The 22,556-nt window shown below is 41.4% G+C and overlaps 1 protein-coding gene across 3 annotated transcripts in view; it reads right to left on the reverse strand.

The window, feature by feature from the left end:
• The window catches only part of LOC115461248 (dynactin subunit 1-like), a 188,975-nt gene that overhangs the window by 21,717 nt on the left and 144,702 nt on the right, over positions 1-22,556 (reverse strand). For all 3 annotated transcript variants that reach the window (XM_030190949.1, XM_030190951.1, XM_030190950.1), the window contains exons 22-25: positions 20,721-20,863; positions 13,675-13,838; positions 4,540-4,673; positions 3,938-4,127 (exon numbers count right to left, since the gene is read on the reverse strand). In XM_030190949.1, coding sequence (XP_030046809.1) covers positions 3,938-4,127; positions 4,540-4,673; positions 13,675-13,838; positions 20,721-20,863 — 631 coding nt within the window. The remainder of the gene's footprint in view (positions 1-3,937; positions 4,128-4,539; positions 4,674-13,674; positions 13,839-20,720; positions 20,864-22,556) is intronic.

Here is a 22,556-nt window from a genome sequence, read left to right on the forward strand (position 1 = left end):
ACAGACTACCTGATTGAGGTTTTGCTGAAAAAGCCATCAACTCATGTTGCATTGCGCTTGATACATCCAGAGAAGACATATTGTAGACTTGATAACACAGAAGACCAATGGCTCAATAAAGAAAGTCGAAGCAGTATCATACGAGCTCTTGTCTAAGGAATTACCTCCAAAGTTGTAAACATTGGCCCCAGCACCTGCATGTAGTCCCATGCTCAAGGGCTCCAAAGGAGTAAGAGTTGATGAATCTAAGATTATGTCTGAACTGAATTGAGAAAGGTAGATTCTTCCAGTTTTGGTGTCAAACTGAACCCCCAGATACTCGAAGGATTGAGAGCGAGTTAACCGACTCTTAGCAAGAATGACTACGATTAAAGTGGAGAGACCACTCTAGAAATGATGTCCAAGCTTTCTTCTAGAGAGGAATGTCAGCCGGTTGTCCAGACAGGGAGGCACCCTGATTTCTCGGCACCAAAGAAACACTGCTACAACCACCACAGCCATTGAAATGGTCCTGGGGACTGTCAAGAGACCAAAGGACATTGCCAGATACTGCTAATGTGCCCCTAAGATTGTGAAATGCAAGAAACACTGATGAGCAGCCAAATAGTAATGTGAAGGATTCTAGAGAAGTGAAAACTCCCATGGATGAACTGAATTATAGAGTGAAAGTGTCCATGTGGAAACAAGTCAGTCGCTTACAGTGCATGGTTTACGTATTTGAGATCCTGGATTGACCTGAAGGTGCCTTCTCTTTTGGGTATCAGAAAATAGATGGAATGCCTTCATACACCCCATTCCAATTTGGGAACCTACTGAACTGCTCCTAAGACTAGCAGACCCTGTAAGGTGTCTTGCACTGCTGTTTTCACCAGAGCTCCACAAGGACTCTAAGAAAAAAATCTGTGAGGGGGAGGAAAACTCTAGTTTGTACCCCTGCCTATTGATCTCCAACACCCAATGATCGAAAGTTATACAGGTTCACTTGTTGTAGAACTGCAACAGGTGGCTGCCAATCATGTCTGAGGAGTGGACCTAAATCCCATCACTGGGAACTGCAGGCAGAACTGGAAGAGTATGAAGATGGTCCTGAGGCTTTTTTGTCCCCTCAAAAGGAAGACCATTGGTAACGGGGTCTAGAAAAGGAAGAGGAGAATACAAGTTTATAACACTTGTAATCTATGAAATGTGATCAAAACTGGGAAGAATAGAAGAAAACTTTAGGCTTATCTTCTGACAAATGGTGAGACATAGAGGCATATAAGGCATCTCGCAGAAACTACCAGAACCATTTCTTTCATAGAAGCTCCAAGCAAACGCTAAATAGGCCAATCCTACTTCCAAGGTGTGAACCTCTAACAAAGAATGGGATTCAAAACACTCAAAAGAAGCACTAGCCTGTTGCTTGGGCGGAGACAAGCTCTAGCCACGCAAGAGATTGAGACAGTAGCCTGAAGACAGAAGCTACCTTAAAGGAAAGCTTTAAGGAGGTTTCAAAGCTTGCAGTCTTGTATATCTATGTACCATACTTCCATTCTACTGGTACAGTAGTTTTACAGGTCTCCCACTAAGCCATCTCTTTCTCCTTCAATCTGTTCAAAATTCTGCTGCATGACTTACATTCCACTAGTGCTGCTATGCTCATATTAGCCCTCTCCCTCAAGTCACTTCATTGGCTCCCTATCCGTTTCTGCATACAGTTCAAACTCCTCTTATTGACTTACAAGTGCATTCACTCTGCAGCTCCTCAGTACCTCTCCTCTCCCTACAACTCCTCCCCAGGAACTCAGTTCATTAGGTAAATCTCTCTTATCTGTACCCTTCTCCTCCACTGCTAACTCCAGATACCGTTCCTTTTATCTTGCTGCACCATATGCCTGGAATAGACTTCCTGAGCCAGTATGTCAAGCTCCATCTCTGGCCATCTTCAAATCTAGGCTAAAAGCCCAACTTTTTGATGCTGCTTTTAACTCCTAACCCCTATTCACTTGTTCAGTACCCATGTCTATTTTATCATTCCCACCTTGGTAATTCCCTTATTTGTCCTGTTTGTCTGTCCTGATTAGATTGTAAGCTCTGTTGAGCAGAGACTGTCTCTTCATGTTCAAGTGTTCAGTGCTGCACAAGTCTAGTAGTGCTACAGAAATAAGTAGTAGTAGTTTGCAACTGCCATCACCAAGAAATCCACAATAGGCAGCCTAAGCTTATCTATCTCTTCAGGAAGGAGATGATAAAGTGGGTCATGCTATGGTTAAACTCTAAGACTAGCAACAGGAGTAGTCCACCAAGTTGAAGAAAACTCTTGCATATGATCATGAATTAGAAAGGTTTTAGGCAACTTTTTAGTTCCAGACATGATATAGATCAATGTAGAAGCAGAAACCTGGCTTACTGGAGTGGATACGTTGAGAATTTCTAACACCCTGGATAATAAAGTAGGAAACTCTTCCTTGTGAAATACTCTATGGGCTGAAGGCTCATCACCTTCATTTCCTGGGAGCTCTCTGTCCTCCAAGCAATCCCAGTTGACAGAGGAAACAAAGAAGAAACTGACATGCCAACGAGTGAAGCTCTGAAGCCATAAAATCTGTTTCCCAGTCAGGAGACGATTGCAATCTTCTTCTTTTGGAAGGTATGGTTTCTTGAGAAGGCACTGAGGGCAAAGGCACTTGTAGAAGAGTGAATGCCCTTTAAAAGCTAAGCTTGAAGAAGGAGGAAGATGAATTCTGGAGAAAAAGGATCAGCAGAAGGGACTGGCGTTGGAGAAGATACAAACCCAAAGGAAGCTAAGAAGGAGCTGAATCTGAAAGCTTCTGCAATGGTGGGCTCAAAAGAGGTAGTGTTTCAAGGAGAGGTATGCAAAAATCCAAGATAGTCACCGCCACCATGTTTGCAGATGTAATTTGAGCCATTGTTGCACTGACCACTGAAATTTCCCCCTGCGATGCTGCAGTTGACCCCAAGCTGAAATGGTACAGTCTTCAATCTCGGTGATTCTTCTTGCCATTTGTGAGACAAATTAGTGTGGAATACTGATGCTGCTTTTTGAGCACCGCATCAGGAGCAGTGCTTTACTGCCTCAGCTGGAGCTGCCATTAAAATAAACTGTCTGCTTCAAATAGAAACTTGAGAAATTTACCGGCACAACCCCCCCCCCCCCCCCCCCCACCAAGAAGAAATGCATAAAACCTCTCTGTAGGCAGAGGCCAAGCAGGCATAAATGACTGGAATCACTTTCTCTGTGCCTCCTCTTTTTTTTTTTTGTAAGGAAGGAGTCGTCAGCACTGAACAATGGAGAAGGAAGGGGGGATGCAGAAAGGGGGGGGGGGGGGGCGGGGAAGAGACCTAGAATCACTAGGTATGCCCCCAAACAAGGTTGACTAGACAAGCCTCATCCCCAGCTCAAACTGGAACCAGAGCTACCAGACCAGGAGCAAGTATCTGAAAGCAGTCCAGGAGCTGTGCAGAAAAGCTTCATCCACCTGCTGATGAGAGAATACTAAATTGAACACCTGTGCACGGTCACTCAGGGTAGAGTTCAATCTTGTGCTCTCTATCTCCACCTGCTGCCATTGTTGGTGACAAGGAAACTGATAATTTTTGAAAACTTTAACCAGTGCTTTAGAGAGCAATACGAAAAGTCATTATTGCAATTACTGGATGATGTAAGATGTGGTAATTTAGGTGTGCATCCTTTTAACCAATAAAGGTGAGGTTAGGTTAAAAAAAAGGCCATACCTTCTTAATCAGCTTAAAAACGTGCCTTGATAATTGAATTAATACAATCTTAAATGCTCACTTCATATTTTTTGATAACTTTTTGTTGGCATGGCTATCACACTACTTTATCCAGGAAAAAATGAGAAATGCATTTCTAATACCAAGCTGTGTTTAGTTTGGTATATTTATATAGCACCTCAGTACTATTATATTGACCAACCTGCTCTCTTGTGTGTAATGTCCACCACCTTGGCATTGGCGCTCATTTGCTGTAGTGCTTCCAGCAGCTGACTCGTCTTCCGGTATAGTGTGCTGGAAATCACATCAGTTGCCTGACCTTCTTTGGGAACTGAAAGCTTTGAGATATGCAGAGGGGGCAGTGCTCCAAGTTCAGCATTCATCTGAGCTGCCTGGTGAAATAAACCATTAAAAAAGGCAGATATTTTCAACAAGAAATATATAAGTAATACGTTGCAATGATGTAAAAAAAAAAAAATAAAAAAACTGGGCCTCCAGGTACACTGAAAATGTGACATCTTGTCCATAACCTGGAAGCCTGCAGCATGTTGGGTATCTCTTTGCACGCAACCCCTGCACTAAGCACTGAGATTTAATTTACAATAGGAACATGGACACTATTACGATACTGTTCTGGACCTAAGAATAGCAATGTAATTATTACTCAGCCTCCAAGTACAACCCAGAACATATCAAAGTCCTTTCCACCTATATGCAAGATCCTGCATTTCTTTAAAAAAAAAAAAAAATATATATATATATATATTAAAAACAGAGTACATTAATGTGCAAAAATTCACTGACCTTCAACCTATTGTTCTCATGCTTCAAGTAGTTGACAGACAGCCTCAATGCGTCAATCTGCTGCAGGAGAAGTGGAGAATCCTTAACTTGCATGGGGCCAGAGCTGCTCCCTACAAACTGACCAGAGCTCACAGCTGTAAACATAACGAAAGCAAAAAGAAATTCAAATTAAATACTTGAATCTAGTTTGTTTGTAACCCTTTAAGTAGGCCCTTCTAATAAGGAAGCATGCTAAAAGGCCCCAGGCTCAAAAGTTACAAAGAATCCAGATTTGTAAATTATTACAGTTGAGGACTAGCTACAAACACCAAATTATATTTCAAAAGTTTGCTAGCCTAAGTATATAAAACAAATGAAGCAAAGGATAAAGCACTTCACAGAGGGAGTTAAGTACTCTTTCCCCATAGAATCCCAACTGGCAGCATGAAAAGACTGGCAGTGCCATAAGAATGAGAACAATGTGAACGTACTAGTTTTCCATTATATGCACATTTATCTTTAGAGAACTATAAAGTACTGAGTGGAACGGGTAGAGGTGAATCACTTGTTTACTCTTTCCAAAAATACAAGGACTAGGAGAGCACACAATGAAGCTACTTAGTACATTTTTTTAAAAAAGCAGAAAAAATATTTCTTCACTCAACGTGTAAACAAACTCTGGAATTCTTTGCCAGAAAATCTTATAAAAGCAATTAGCTTAGCAGGGTTTAAAAAAGGTTTGGATAATTTCCAAAAAAGAAAAGTCCATAAGCTATTATTAAGATAGACTTGGGAATGCTTATTTCTAGTATAAGCAGCATAAAATCTATTTTACTCTCTTGCCAGCTACTTGTGACTTGGATTGGCCACTGTTGGAAACAAGATACTGGACTTAGTCTGTCCCAGTATGGCATTATGTTCTCCTGTTATGTTCTTAGCGTACCCTTTGTCATTTAGGATATACTGAAAACTTGCCTAGTTGTGGAGTCAGGCTTGTGAAGCCCTGCTCTACAAGTTCTAATGATCATTAACAGACATGTTCTCTAACCAGAGGTCCTAAGGATCATTAAGTATCCAGGGAAGAGGGCACTGCAAGAAAACTGAGGACTTGCAAGAAAACAGGGGATATGATAGAGGTCTACAAAATCCTGAGTGGTGTAGAACAGGTAAAAGTGAATTGATTTTTTTTTTCAAAAAGTTCAAAGATACTCAATACATGGTCATACTTTTAAAACAAATATGGGTAAATATGTTTTATTTATTCATTTGTATCCCACATTTTCCCACCTATTTGCAGGCTCAATGTGGCTTACATAGTACCGTCAAGGCGTTTGCCCAGTCGGTTGATAGCAAATACAATGCGGTTTTCACTCAAAGAATAGTTATACTCTGGAACTCGTTGTCAGAGGATGTGGTTACAGTGGTTAGCATACCTGGGTTTAAAAAATGTTTGGACAAGTTCCTGGAGTCATACTGGGTCAGATCAATGGTCCATCTAGCCCAGTATCCTGTTTTCAACAGTGGCCAAGCCAGGTCACAAGCACCTGGCAGAAACTCAAATCGTGGCAACATTCCATGCTACCAATCCCAGGGCAAGCAGTTGCTTCCCCAAGTCTGTCTCAATAGCAAACTATGGACTTTTCCTCCAGGAACTTGTCCAAACCTTTTTTGAGCCCAGATATGCTAACCGCCGTTACTATATCCCTCCGGCAAAGAGCTCCAGAGCTTAACTGTTCATTGAGTGAAAAAATATTTCCTACTAGTTGTTTTAAAAGTATTTACATGCAACTTCCATAAGTGCCCCCTAGTCTTTGTACTTTTGGAACGAGTAAAAAAAAATCAATTTACTTCTAATCATTCTACACCACTAAGAATTTTGTAGACCTCAATCATATCTCCCCTCATCTGTCTTTCCAAAGTTGAAGAGCCATAACCTCTTTAGCCTTTCCTCATACAAGAGGAGTTCCAGACCCTTTATCATTTTGGTCGCTCTTCTTTGAACCTTTTCTAATTCCGCTATATCTTTCTTTTTTATGGGGGAAGACATTGTTTGCCCTGGGATTGATAGCATGGAATCTTGCTACTATCTGGGATTTTGCAAGGTACTTGTGACCTGGATTAGCCACGGTTGGAAACAGGATACTGGGCTAGATGGACCATTGCTCTCACGCAGTATGGCTATTTTTATGTTCTTTTAACATGATATAAACAACGCCCTCTCCTTAAATTTTGGAACTTAAATTTTGATGTTTTTTACTCTAGTGAGTGGGCTGCATGAAAGAGCAATAAAGGAAAACAGTAAATAAAATGTTAGTGTGAAATAAAAATCACAAGGAAACTAGAATTTCTTAATATGAAGCTCGAACAGTCCTCAGTACCAGCTTGTGGAAAAGGGAGGGGACAAGCTGAGAGTGCCTTCAATTCAGTAACTCTATCAGCAGAGCATACTGTCACCTATAAAACATTCTTAACGGTGAGCAAATAAAGACAACAAACCCAAATGGGTTCAAAAGCGTGTCTCATTGGGACCTTTAGAACTAGTGTTCCATAATGGACAATGCTTAACGCATTTTGGGGCAAATAGTCTTACTGAAGATGGTATATAAAAGGTCCAATATTGTAAACTAAAACTAAACAAAATATCAAGGCAAAGACCATATCAGTGTACTTCATATGATTCATTTTTAAAGCCCCTGCTGAATCCTAAAGATCTGCAAAGTATGCTTGTGATGAACCGCTTAGACTACTGTAATTTTATGCTGGCTTGCCTCCTTGTTATAGCTTCAAAATGCTGCTGTTGAGCTGATCTATACAGCTTTTATCTCATTTATTAATTTTAAAAATCTCCACTTTAGCTTTTTGTGATCCATTGTTGAATGCTTCATCAGCTCTAATCCTTTACTCTTCATGTAAGAAGAATCTTCTGAGGTGAGCAGAAAGCCTGATTTTGCCTCCTCCACCTGTTTTAAGAATGGAAATCATTATAGTTGGCAACTTTGCTGTGAAATTCACTCCCAATGGAACGGAGATCAGATTTCTCAATAAAATTAGATGAATGGAGAAAGGATGTAGAACATGGCTTATAACACTGTTTCAAACCCCTCTGCATATAAAAGCATGTGTGTATTGGCAGGTGGGGGGCAATGTGTGTGTACATGTTTGTGCTTTCTATGCACCTGATCAAGAGAGGAGATATGAGAGAGAAGCAGTTTGAAAGGTATAATTCCTTAATCACTGTATTAACAGTGAATCAGTATATGTATACTGCGGCTGTTGGAACTGCTTCTCCCACAGAAATGTATTGGAATTAGTTCATTTCTCTTCTGTCCCAACCATATGCAGAAACCTTCTGCAGATCACCTTCTCCCTTCCTGTGCCTAGAGCTGCCTTCCAATCCTCCATCTCCACGCCGAATCCACCTTACAGTCTCTGCTGCTAATAACACCCATGTTATATATGCTGTCCTATACCCATGTAATCTTCAGTACAAGGGAAAACCAAAAGAATGAGAAGAATCAGGATAGTGGAACATCATAGCTGTATCCACAGAGATCAGCTCAGCACCTCTGGTCCAACACTGGACTGAGGCTCAGCATGCAATTGAAGATCTCTGGTTCTTTGTTCTAAGGACAGTAAAGAGAGGTTGGAGGGGTGGGTAACACTGATATGGTCCTTTTGAGGTTAGAACAAAGACTTATCTTTGAACTGAATACTGTACACCCCCTTGGCCTTAACCGTGAGATTGAGATGGTACATTTTTTTATAAGATTTGTAAAATTTCAATGCAGTTTGTAATCTCTTGCATTTTCAGTATGTTAAATTATTACTTTTAAATGTTTTATGAAATATTCTAACCATCATTTTTATCTTTTTGTGTCAGAGTTTAGTGTTTATATTAGTGTGTGTTTTAATAATGTGTCTCACTGCACCACTGCTAAATTATACTGTTTTTATGCAATAGTATTTATGCAATCATATTTAGTTGCTTATATGTATTGTCATTTTTTTTACATTTGACAGATTCTTATTTATTTAATTTTTTTTTTCACTTTTAATGACCCTGTGTTTTCAGTACCATCCTATGTTTTATTGGATTATTGAATTTTGACATTCATTTTATATAAGTAGGCTTGTCACAAGTTTTTACATTTCACATAATGGCTAGTTTTCCACCACTGTGGTGTGGTCTCACATTGTGTTCATGGGTTTAATTCTTTTATTCATAATTTTTATTCTTATTTATACTTGAGGATATGAGGAAACTCACCATCACATTCACTTTGGTTCCTTATGGACATATCACACACTGCCTCTTATATTGTCCCTTACATCAGGCTTTCCCTTTTTTCTCTTTAGTTGAGACTGATATTCACATGCCTCTGTACATGTGTTGAATCTGGTTCACCTACAAATATGTTCCTTTGGTAGCTACAATGTCAGGTTTATATATATTCATCAGTAACTACGTCATAGTAATGTTTTTAAACACGGTCAGTGCCGGTGTTACTTTCATTTCTGTCTGAGTGTAGACACTGTTTTAACCACCAGCGACACTGATATTTTGCTTTAAGATAAGGTTTAGTTTCTTTTCATTAACAGATGCCTGCAAGTTTCTTATATATATTTTTGTATTGCTGTTTGCCCGGTAATTTTATGGTTTATATTGTAAGTGGAGAACACAATTTTTGGGCTCAGTTCTTAAGTCTTTTAGTACCCATTGTTGGTCTGTAATTTTGTTAATATTTTGTGTGATCTGTCCAATATCATGTTGCATGATTTGCTAGACCATGCTTTTTGCCTTTCTTCGGGAACACTTCACTATTATTTAGTATTATAGCAGAGGCCGTACTTTTCAACCCTTTGTAAAGTTTTAAATTCTGGCATTACTCTTAATATATATTTTTATATTCTTAACCTCACTTTATGAAGGATCCATGGGTACATTTTTCTTTTCACCATATTTTTTTCATGATTTCACACATTGCCGTACTGCTACTCATTTCAACTGAGTATCGAAATCAAGTTGCTTTTAGGTTGCATTGTTAAAGGCACTTTTAGATACCCTTTCTTTTATCATACATATTCTTTTATTGTTTATTAAAGCATGTTTTATTGTTTCAGTATATTGCACTGCTATTTATATCACATGCAGTTTTCATGATGGGTCTTACAATTGAGCTGACCTGCATAAATTATGTTTGCTGCTTTACAGGTAGGGTGGTTTATTTTGGTATCTCCTCACTTACTGTAATATAAGTACATAAGTACATAAGTAATGCCATACTGGGAAAAGACCAAGGGTCCATCGAGCCCAGCATCCTGTCCACGACAGCGGCCAATCCAGGCCAAGGGCACCTGGCAAGCTTCCCAAACGTACAAACATTCTATACATGTTATTCCTGGAATTTTGGAGTTTTCCAAGTCCGTTTAGTAGCGGTTTATGGACTTGTCCTTTAGGAAACCGTCCAACCCCCTTTTAAACTCTGCTAAGCTAACCGCCTTCACCACGTTCTCCGGCAACGAATTCCAGAGTTTAATTACACGTTGGGTGAAGAAAAATTTTCTCCGATTTGTTTTAAATTTACTACACTGTAGTTTCATCGCATGCCCCCTAGTCCTAGTATTTTTGGAAAGTGTGAACAGACGCTTCACATCCACCTGTTCCACTCCACTCATTATTTTATATACCTCTATCATGTCTCCCCTCAGCCGTCTCTTCTCCAAGCTGTATAGCCCTAGCCTCCTTAGTCTTTCTTCATAGGGAAGTCGTCCCATCCCCGCTATCATTTTAGTTGCCCTTCGCTGCACCTTTTCCAATTCTACTATATCTTTCTTGAGATGCGGAGACCAGAATTGAACACAATACTCAAGGTGCGGTCGCACCATGGAGCGATACAACGGCATTATAACATCCTCACACCTGTTTTCCATACCTTTCCTGATAATACCCAACATTCTATTCGCTTTCTTAGCCGCAGCAGCACACTGAGCAGAAGGTTTCAGTGTGTTATCGACGACGACACCCAGATCCCTTTCTTGGTCCATAACTCCTAACGTGGAACCTTGCATGACGTAGCTATAATTCGGGTTCTTTTTTCCCACATGCATCACCTTGCACTTGCTCACATTAAACATCATCTGCCATTTAGCCGCCCAGTCTCCCAGTCTCGTAAGGTCCTCTTGTAATTTTTCACAATCCTGTCGCGATTTAACGACTTTGAATAACTTTGTGTCATCAGCAAATTTAATTACCTCGCTAGTTACTCCCATCTCTAAATCATTTATAAATATATTAAAAAGCAGCGGTCCTAGCACAGACCCCTGAGGAACCCCACTAACTACCCTTCTCCATTGTGAATACTGCCCATTTAACCCCACTCTCTGTTTCCTATCCTTCAACCAGTTTTTAATCCACAATAGGACATTTCCTCCTATCCCATGACCCTCCAATTTCCTCTGTAGCCTTTCATGAGGTACCTTGTCAAACGCCTTTTGAAAATCCAGATACACAATATCAACCGACTCCCCTTTGTCCACATGTTTGTTCACTCCTTCAAAGAATTGAAGTAAATGGTTTTGGTATTTATATTTACACTTGTATCATTTACATAATTCTACATTCGTTCATATCATCATATGTATATAGGTGTCATTTTATATAATTTCACATTGGTTTATAAAATTATATGCACAGGTATGGAGGAGGAGTAGCCTAGTGGTTAGTGCAGTGGACTTTGATCCTGGGGAAACTGAGTTCAATTCCCACTGCAGCTCCTTGTGACTCTGGGCAAGTCACTTAACCCTCCATTGCCCCTGGTACAAAATAAGTACCTGAATATATGTAAACCGCTTTGAATGTAGTTGCAAAAACCTCAGAAAGGCGGTATATCAAGTCCCATTTCCCTTTATAAAATTATATGCACATGTATTCTGTTTATTCACATTTGACAATTTTTATAGACTTTAGAAGCTACATTCACATGAATTTAGTTTTTCTTGGCAGACTCACCTGTCACTTTTTATTTGATCTTATTGATTCACAGATAGTTTGCACTTATGCCTTCCACACATTGTCAAACTTTCTATATCTTGCATTAAGATATATTATAACACAATGCTCCATTTATATCTTGTTTTTATGAGGATCCCTGATGAAGGCTTGTGTGCCGAAACAAGGCCCGTGTTGGGTAACACTTGTATGCTGCATTTGAAGAATATGAAAATCTGTTTAGATCTATTTTCAAACTTGTTGTGTCTTTACCAGTTTTTCTGTATGCCAAGAGGAGGAGGGCAGAGGCTGGATTGAAAGGGGGGTAGAGGAGGAGGGCAGAGGCTGGGTGGAAAGGGGGTAGAGGAGGAGGGCAGACGCTGGATGGAAAGGGGTGTAGAGGAGGGGGGCAGACGCTGGATGGAAAGGGGTGTAGAGAAGGAGGGCAGACGCTGGATGGAAAGGGGGAGAGAAGGAGGGCATGCATGGGAACGCCGGCATCAATGGTTGATGCAGGCCACCGATTTGCTCACTGAACAAACAGCATGGAGCTTGAGCTTTCGGCAGTGGACATCTTCGGCTGGTGGGTCTTAGGCATTCCTGTCAGGAAAGCTAAGACAACGCTGTTTGGAGGGGGGTGGGGGAAGGGGAGACTGGACAGGAAATGTGTAGCCTAGGGGCACATGACCCAAGAAAGTTTGGGATCCACTGGTGTATAAAATTAGTTTTTAGATCTGTCTCTGGACAGTCTCCCAGATGTGTTAGTTGTTTTATATTTCTTTGAGAAGGTATAAAGCTTTTGCATGCTACTGATCAGCTAAAGGGATTAAATATAGTAGGTTTGCTAAACTGATTATGTTATCAAGCTGCACTGATGTGGAAATCTTTACCAACTGTATTAGACTAGAGAGGAATTATTTATGCGTTTGGAAAAAATTTTATCAATTGAAAAGATACTATGTTTTATTTTATTTGGTTTTACGTTTTTGCATTCCTACTTTCTCTGCCAGGACAGCTTTAATTCCTAGCAATGGCTAGCTTCTTTATTGTGATCTGCATAGAAACAGTTTTGGTATTCTGTGAAATAAAAGAACAAATACTGTATTGTATATTTAAACAGACACTACATATGGAAAACTGTTATAAATTTAACTGCTTACATGTAGATTGAATTTTTACCAAAGAGGATCTGCTAGAATGGGCCATCAGCTGATTTCTGTAAAGACAACACCCTTTTTGCCTCTTTCTGAGCCAGCAGAAATTTCTTCAACATTTTAGCTACAGGTGGTCTTTCTGGGCTCAGAGACATCTGTTCACTTTTGAGTCCAGGCAAATTACAAAATTAGATGGGAATCACAGTTCTGGATTTTTCTTCCACGTTAATGGCAGGGGCAGAGCCTTGACGTGGTCTGGGACATTTTGATTGAGGAATACAATAAAAAACAAAGGTAAAATTAGGAAACAAAAACAAAAATAAGAATGTAAGAAACACCCAGAGGTAGAAAAAAATTGCCTTTTTTCATCTGCTCACTAGAGCATATCACCTGAGGTACTGAGGATACCACTGCACATGCAAAGGGCTCTGCATGCTCAGAAAGCTCTGAGCTCTGGAAGAGCCATTCTATCCTTCGTCATTGGATGACATCACCCACTTGCATACCTGGCTCAGTTCTGCTTGTTGATAGAAAATAAGGTAGTGTATTTAAGATGACCCAAGTCCCATTTTTCAGTTCTGAACTTTATACTTTCTAACTAATAGTTGTTTGCATTAGAGAAGTTGCCTCCTGGTGCTTGGCTTCTTGCTCAAAATAAAACTAGAATTCATTGAGGAATGGTACCAAAAGTCTTCATTTGCAACTATCCAGGATTTTTGTTCACCTTTTTTTTTTTTCTTAATTTTCTTCCTCATTCACTGGGCCCAGTCATTGCAGCAATAATCCTTGACTAGGGCCACACCACAGGCTTGTCTCCCAAGCCTTGCATACAAACACTAAATATATCCACCAGGTGTCACCATGGCTCATCAACGGGACTCTCTCCCCAGCTATATGGTCACCCTGAGGAGCAGAAGCCTAGTTTAGGGATTGAATCCAGTTCCTCTGTACGGTAGTGCTTGCTACTGAGCCACTGGGTGCTTAGAGTATTCTTAGCCACTGATAGACACTCACCACCTGCAATACCAGAGACGATGGAGGCTACTCCAGATGGTGTTCCACGCAGGCCCTCAATGGTTCGTTTAGATTGGTTGTTGAGGCGTTGCCTTAGCTCTGTCTTCTCAGACTCTAGCTGGTCAATATCAGCCTGAAGAGAGTCCATCGTTTCTTCAAATTCCCTGAAAGAACAAACACAAGGCCATTCAATATGATCTGTGTTAAACTGTGAGATCCCAAGCTCCATTTCCTTTATCAAATTAATTTAGCTCTTTACTGTGGGTTACATTGTATTTCATTTAAATTAAGAACATAAAGGCCAATTCAGGTCACAAGTACATGGCAGAAACCCAAATAGTTCTTCTACTCTACCAATTCTAGGTAAAAATTCAGCACCAACATTTACTCATTGGGCAATTGCAAATTGATATGGTAGAGCTTCTCTTTACCTTATTCTCCCTAACAATTGCCTCTCTCACCCAAGCAAATTACAAAATCAAGTGACCTCGTAGAAGAAATAGGTTAATCTACACACAAAAATATGCATTCTTCTAAACTGCACTTTGCTAAATTAAAACTTCAGATTGTAGTAGACAACAGTGTGCTTTTTTTTTTTTTACATCAGTATTTCCATCAGATAGTCAAATTTTAAACAGAAGACGCTGAAGTTTTGTCAATGCAATCTTGCAAAGGAGGTGTGAGTTGATAAATATGTCTTAACAGCTCAGACACTGACGTTCCAAAACATGTAATGGAACTGTGACAAAACTAACATTAACCATTATGAGAGAGATATTGAAGCTACTATATAATGTTTAGTTACTGCAGAACAATCTGCTGCTATCCTGTATGAAAATATCACCTTACTTTAAAAATAAGGATTAGTGGTTTGCATCAAGACTCTACTTCCAGTAGCCCAGGTCACTAGAAGTATCCAGACTATCCAAATTGCAATATCCATTTCTTGTTGCTTACTCTCAGAGAACAGATGACAATGACATAAACCCCCTCCCCCCAACTCCTTTTCATCCACCAGAGTGGGATGGCTATGGGTAAGCTTCAACCATTGTCCTGCCAGAACAGAAAACAAAGTTACTAAAGGTGGACATATCAGCAAGTACAGACCCCTATATGGCAAGAACACATTTTGTGTTGGGTCCAATGAGTGGAGGAGAGCGTGGACAATGGTAATTTAAGCCCCCCAAAAATGTGTATCACTTGGAGGTGGGACTTATATAGCAGTTGTTCTGTAAAACCCTAATATGGCTTTGTCCAGGTCTATGGCTGAGGCTGTCTTGACTTGGAGATTCCTCTATGAAACTGATCCGCAAATATGCCATCAAAAACGCCACATAACAGGCATCCCTTCAGGGGAAAAACTGATTTTTGGAGAGAACTTGCACAAAACAGTACAGGATCAGAGAAAAGAAAAGCCACAGAGGTTGCTAGAAGACAAGCTGAGGGTTTCTTGTCCTTCAACAGGAAGATCAAGATTCAGCGAAGCTAGGCATTACCACCTAGGCAAAGGATCTTCTTCTCAGTGATCTCACTCAAGTATACCATTCTCTTTTCACTGACTGTAAAAGATGTTCCCAAAGTCAGAAGACAATGCAAGGCTCCAGAGCTGCATAATGAGATGTTGGGGGTCTAACATTCAATGAAGGGGGAATGGTTTTGGTTATCTGAATTCTTCAAGGAATGGACCCAAATAACATCTGACCAGTAGGTGCTAGAAGTGGTGAAAAAAGGTTATATGTTCAAAGTTTTCCCACCTTCTTGCAGATTCATTTATGGCATTACCCTTGTGCACAAGCCAATGAAGTAGTAGCGGTACCCACACTGGAATAGCTGATGGGTATGGGAATCACTACACTAAGCCTAAAGAGAAAAGGGGCCAGGAACATTACTCCTTTCAATCCACTGCTGATCTAAAAGGGGTAAACCAAATCATCTGGGTCCCTCATTTCAGGATGGAATCCTTGCATTCTGTCCTTGTAGCCATGCACTTGGGGGAGTTTCTCAAAGCTCTCGACCTCAAGGATGAATATATTTACATTCCAATTTGGGGGCCTCAGATGTTTAAGGTTCACTGTCCTGGGTTGCCATTACCAGTTATAGGTGCTTCCTTTTGGCTTGGCCAAGACACCATGGATCTTCTCCAAAGTTATGGTTGTAATAGCAGCAGCACTATACAGAAAGGATGTTCAAGACAACCTATATCTGGATTAGTTCATCAGAGCACAACCGGAAGAAGAGTTATCAAGATATCACTTATGTGGTATAGTTTCTGCAATCCCTTAGTTAGGTAGTAGGTTTGAGAAGAGCAAGTTAGACCCCTGTAACACAGAGTATCTGAGTTCACCGTACTTGAGTAGGCAAAGTGTTTCTTCTCAAGCAAAGAAAGTTGAAGCTCCAGGTTAATATGAGCACTCACAATGAAGGCAGCGCTTCATGCCTGAAATTATATGCAGGTACTGGTTTCTATGGCAGCAACTCTAGATTTAGTTCTATGGACTCACACACACATGCAACTCCTAGATGTGTTGCTTCTCTCCTGTCAGTCAGCCCACAACCAGAGATATGCAGGAAGCACCATGCAAAGTGGCAGCTGTTAGTTGACCCATTACTTCACACCGACTAAACATCTCAGAAACCTCAGGCAGGGTTCTGGAATAGTGGGAAGGACTAATGGAAAGAAAATTAATTTTTCCTTCCATTAAATATCTTCCCACTATTCCAGAACCAGTGGAATGTTCAAAAGCAATCCCTAGAGTGGGCGGGATACTGGCGCTGTCAACCTGAAGACTAGTCCTAAAACTGACTTTGGAGCTTGCTGCAACGTCCACCCTGTAGTGTTTGGCAAAGGTATGCACATCGACCACGTTGCCATCTTGCAAATATCTGGAGACAGTAAGGTAGTCTCTGCCCAGGATGTCGATTTATGCCTCACAGAATGAGTCACAAGGTCCAAGGAGCCTGCTGCCCTGCAAGCAAATAAGTTGACGCGATGGCCTCATGGCTTCCAAGCCCACAATAGCTAGATAGCTGAAAGACTACCAAAAAGCACAGTCTGTGATTTGTGAAACTCTTTTGTGACTTCCAAATATCTAATGAGGACTCTACGCATGTTGAGAAGCTTAAAAGAAGAATACTGAGCCTGTTCATCTGCTCTGTGAAAGGACAGAAGTTTCACAGATTGGCTGAGATGAAACGCTGATACCACTTTTGAAAGAAAGGAAGGAACCATGTGCAGGGAGATCCCCGCCTCAGAAAAGTGAAGAAAGGGATCCTGACAAGAGCCTGAAGCTCTGAATCCCTAAGTGCCGATGCAACAGCCACAGAGAACCCTGTTTTTAGCAATGGCAGAGGTGAGACGAATCAACGGCCAAGAGACCATCGAGACATCAACCGACGATGCGTATGTCACAGAGCCAGAGACAAGACAGATCAGCGGATATTCGCTGAGACAGCAGCAGTCGACACTCCTACCCCAACCCGAGTCGCAAAAGAGCAGTGGGTACCCAAGAGCCGTAATCACAAGCCACAGAATGACAGTCACACACTGGCACCTGAACACCAGGACTTGAGCCTTCATAGCCGGCAACAGTGACATTGGCACAGAACCACCTAACTGGAGTCTAGCAACCCAGAACTGCATGTACTATATTGTATTACTTATTCTTACTACTACATCTATTATACTGAATTCCTGCTAGTGCAAATACTACTAGCAACCTGGTACTATATTTACTATATCGTACTACTAATTAGCTGAAAAACAATGCACTTACTATATTACAATACTGTACTCGCTATAGTACCATGCTAATGTATTTACTATATTGTATTATTATTCACTCAAAAGCCACTAGCAAGCTGGTACCACAACATCTAGGCCACACACATGACAACCTAATCTCCACAGCCCTACAGCCTCGAAAAGGGTTAAGTTCGGTATTTACAACGCTCTACTAAACATAGTCTACCATACACTTTAAGAACTACCACCATGTGGTGGCGTCTAATGCTTAGCCCTCTTGGGCACCATGATGGGAAACCAACCTGAAGACAAGGGCTTTAGCCAAATTCCTGTCATATGTAATTTACCCAGTAAACATAGGGTTTGAAAACAACTGACACTCAATGGCAAATATCTGACAAATGGAACTAACACCTGCTCATAGAGTACCACTACCACTCCAGACACGACCAACCTACCAAGCTCACTTCACAAGTAGATACACTGAAATCCCCTAAACCGCCTAATTCTCAAACTCTCTTGAACCTGACTAAACAATCCTCTCGCTTAGATTATACAACTCACAACTCCTGTTCCAGCAATTTATGTCAACACTAGATCCGTGGGGAACAAGGCCTTGTTACTACTATGGGACCCAAAACTGGGCTGTTTATCTCAGAAATGTGGCTTACAGAAGTCAACAGTCCGATCATATCCCATTCTCCCAGACAAGGAAAAAAAAAGGGGGTGGACTTGCTCTCATTTATAAGAGCTTTTTCCATATATCCCTAGCAGTGACGATCCTAGGTCAGCTGCCACCCGGGGCGGATCGCCGATGTGCATCAACCCCCCCCCCCCCCCCCCCCCCCCCCCCAGTGCATCTTGGCTGCTGGGAGCAGCTGCGCGGCTCTCGGCTCCGCTGGCTCCCTGCGCCCCGGAACAGGAAGTAACCTGTTCCGGGGCAGAGGGAGCAGGGAAACAGCGGAGCCGAAAGGCGTACAGCTGCTCTCTGCACCCCTCCAGCAGCGTGCACCCGGGGCGAACAACCCCACCGCCCTTTCTACGCCGCTGATCCCTAGTCAGTTCAGGAGTGCTCCCAGAATTGGAATATACGTTATGCAAATTCCGTGAGACCCATTCCACTGTAATCACATCCTGAATGTCTGGATTCATCAGGAAGACCTTAGAATGCCCTCTAAGTTCCCTCATGATCAATGAAGATGGAACTCTTGACACCAAAGCAGAAGGCTCCTCAATGGAAAGTACTGCCAGTGCTTCAGAAATAAGAATACAGAGTTCCTCTTTATGAAAGAACCTCAGCACTTTCGGATCATCCCCCTCCTCAGAAGGGAGCTCTCCCTCCACTAATGTCTCCTCTGAATAGATCAAGTCCACATCAGATAAGGAGGGAGAAGCAGAGATAGCCTCATCTGCCCACTTCCCACTCCTGGAGAACTAAACGAGATTTCTTAGGAGCTGGAGGGGCACAGGGTGAGAATCTGAAGCACCTTACAGCAACTCTGACTGTCCCTGCTTCAGTAAATATGCCTGGACTAAGAGCAATATAAACTCTGGAGTAAACAGAGATCCCAATGCCAGCTGAGTGCTCTGTCAGGCCCTGAGGCTATAAAATGGAGGCTGTGCGCCACGTGTGATCAGAGGTTGCGCCTCACTGCCAGTCAGCCCTGACAAAATGGTGCTTCTTCCTGTGCTGTCCTGCATCAAACTGTGCACTGGCCCTGCCGCAGAGCCCAAAGACACCAGCATATTCAAATGCTGTGCCAAATCCGAACATGTGCTGCTGCTGACCGTTTCCTCCATATCCTGCAGGATTCCCAGTTTGCACACACTGGAAAGCTGCGACTTGGCTGGCAGATCCCAAAGCAGGAACACCGCTTAACTGCCTCTGCGGGAGTTGCCATTCACCCCAACTGTCACAAGCACAGCATGTTGTGTCCCAAGCGCTGAGTCAGGATCTCTCCCTACACCAAGTCGAGTTAATGCTCTAGCACCAGTAGGGCAGTCCAAATGGCAGACGAAATGTAATGTGGACTAGTGCAAAGTGATTCAGACAGGGAAGAATAAGCCTGAACTTGCAGCCCTCCAAAACTGCCGGCTGTTCCCCCAAGCTCAGTCTCCACAAGTCTTGCAAAAGATGAGAAAGGCTCAGCACTGATGCCTCATGAATTTACTTCTTCCCTCCCTTCACCTCTCCCCTGGAAAGAGGTTTGCTGGAGAGCATGGGACGGAGTATCAGAAACAGGACTCTGAGGACCTCCAGATATGATTCTGCAGACTCAAAGCACCCGCAAAGCTCAACTGGGGATCAGCTGACCAACTGGACCAGGAGCAAACCACTCAGAACCTGAGGCTGAAGTGTGTCTATTCACCTGCCAGAGACAGAAAATACTGAGGAGCTGGACTGGATGACAAGAGCAAGATGTCTCAGTTCAGTTTTCTGTTCACTATCTCCATCTGCTGGTTGATGCACACAGCTATCCCACAGATTCTGGAATAGTGGGAAGCTATGTAATGGAAAGCAGGGTTATTGTCATCCTGCCCAATTTTAAGATTGCTTTGCTACCTCCCATGAGTTCTGAACTAGTCTGATGGACAAAAAAGGAAGAAAAAAAAATGTGGTCTTACCTACTAAATTTTCCTTGAATCCAACCTTACCAGTCCAGTGTACCACCTTGTTGCCCAATTTTTAGCCTTTGATTCATAGTTTTTGCCCGAATATAGGTGGTGGTGAGACACTGGAATATTCTCAAAGTTCTCTCAACTGAGGATAGTTCTGGTTGACGACTCTGGATTCCTTCCTACCATTAAATTTGTATGGGAGGATTTTTTTCTGGTTAATGTTTGTCTTTTTTTTTTTTTTAACAGGAATACTGGTGAACTGGTGTTTCATGGTGCCTCTTATAGGGCAGAGCTCATACATCTGTCTCCATTTCTTGGGCTAAGGTGCATAACCCATCAGTTCTGGTCTGGTTGGATTCAAGGAAAAATAAGCAGATATAAGATCACAATTTTCCTTCCCAAATATGCTTATGCTACTTGCATGAGGAAAAGCAAAGTTTCACAATGAATCAACCTCTGCTTGTGGAAGACAGAGTAACACAAAAACAAAAAGGAATTTTTTTTTTTCTAAAAGAACAATAATACATCTACTTTACAAGAACTTAAGAAAATGTCTCATATCCTAATATATTTTAGACAGCAAGGTATATCATATTTTTAGGGATAGATTCCAGAGAACAGTAAGACTGGGAGCTCTGTTTGGCTGGCAGCAGAGAGAGGAAGGAACCCAAACAAGTTTCCTTACTTCTCCTTCTTTTTTAGCAGAACCTGTGTCTCATCTAGCTTGGTTTGTATTTTTTCTACCCGATCATCTGCATCTTTCGAAGCACTATCCAGTTTCTTCTCCAGGAGACTGAGACGTACATTGGCCTCACTCAGTTCTTCACCCTAAACAGTGAAAATAAGAGGTGTTCATAACTTCATTGTGGTTTCAAGAAATAGAACAAAATGGAGTCTGCTACACAACATACAGAGGCAATTGTTTATAGCCTAAGTTTAAATCTATACAGCCAACCATACAATCGAGCTCCTCTGTCAATGGTTACTCCGCCTTAAGAATGCCTATTGCTTGAAGGACAAAAATTCTTGCCTTTGATTTACTCTGAATAGTGCTTGGAACAGTGGGAAAATTTCACTGTGATATCATGTTGTTCTGACAGTATAGCCAAATGAGAAAGTCAGAAAGCTACGATGCTAAGGTTTAGATTTAAACCCTACATAAATAGCAAAGGAACATAAACATACATGTGCATCTAATACAGAAATTTGTTACTGCTGAAGTCAACATTTTCCCCAGTTCTTTAGCCATGCTAATAAAAACATTCATTGCCACAGGATATTACCAACGACAATATCCAACTTCTTAAAGTTATAGATCCTGAGCATCCTGACCTATCCTCCCTCAACGATTACCTCAACAAAATAACCCAATGGTCAGCCCAAGATTTCTTTTGGTTAAGTTTTAAGTATGTTCTATGTGGATTAAAGACTCGCAGCCTGCCCTAACTCAGAGCCAGATTCCTTCTGTTAAGAAAATTTCTAGCCTGCTGGTAGAATCTCTTGGGTTGTTACTTTGACACCAAACTTAGATCAAGCTATTATGATCTTCAACAACTGCTCATCATTCACCCATATCTAGATGTTGATGCTTTTCATATTAACTCTGCATCTTGGTTCTTTCAGGGAAAGACTACAATCATGTTCTTAGTGGCATGAAGCAAAAATCACTGAGGAGGTTAAACTATTCAGAATATTATACCATGCTAAAATGTTCAATCATGTCACTCTGCTATTAAGAAAGGAACACCAAATTCCAGTTAGTTACAGAATTCTCTTTAAAATATTTCTACTTCGTTTGATCAGATCATCTCATTCCTTTGCACTTTCTAACCCTTTTAGTACACATCATGAAAATCTGCCACTTGCCTTCTGCCTTGAAGTTTCACGACAAGGTTACACATCGACCTGTCTTTTTCTTTGCAGCATCCTCCCTCTGGAATTCTCTTCTCTCCTACCTTCAGGCTGAACCTTATATTGTAAATTCAAGTAAGGCTTTAAAACCTTCTACTATCCTAGTGCTTCTGGCGATATTGGGGATCCATGGACATGACCTCCTCACCTGGCTGGAATTATTCTTAGTCTTCCTTCAACTTCCTCCTCTCATCCAGATTTATGATGCTTCTACTTCCTCCTCTCATCCAGATTTATATGTAATTTATCTTCTGCTCTCTGATCTTTATTCTTTCAGGTTTACAAAATATTCGTAAAATGCTTAGAAGCCCTCTACTTTCTTCTTTCCTCTAGATTTCTAATGTCAGCAGCTGAACATTTCTCACTTGCCCCTTTCTTCATTCACTCCTGCTTCTATGGATTTCTGAGTTGAGTGAAATCAGTCTCTGCTGGTATTATGGTACCATAATACACAAAACTATCCAGGGTTCAGCACCATTTTTGTTCAATCCTTTACCCTCCTCATTTCTAGCCTAGACAGCAAATGACACTTCTTCATGAAGGGACAGACTACAGCTCTCTCCAAAATTTACCCATGCTCCTTAGCCTGTGCTTTCCAGTGTGGAAAAAA

The sequence above is a fragment of the Microcaecilia unicolor genome, chromosome 2 (assembly GCF_901765095.1).
Source record: "Microcaecilia unicolor chromosome 2, aMicUni1.1, whole genome shotgun sequence".
Lineage (NCBI taxonomy): Eukaryota > Metazoa > Chordata > Amphibia > Gymnophiona > Siphonopidae > Microcaecilia > Microcaecilia unicolor.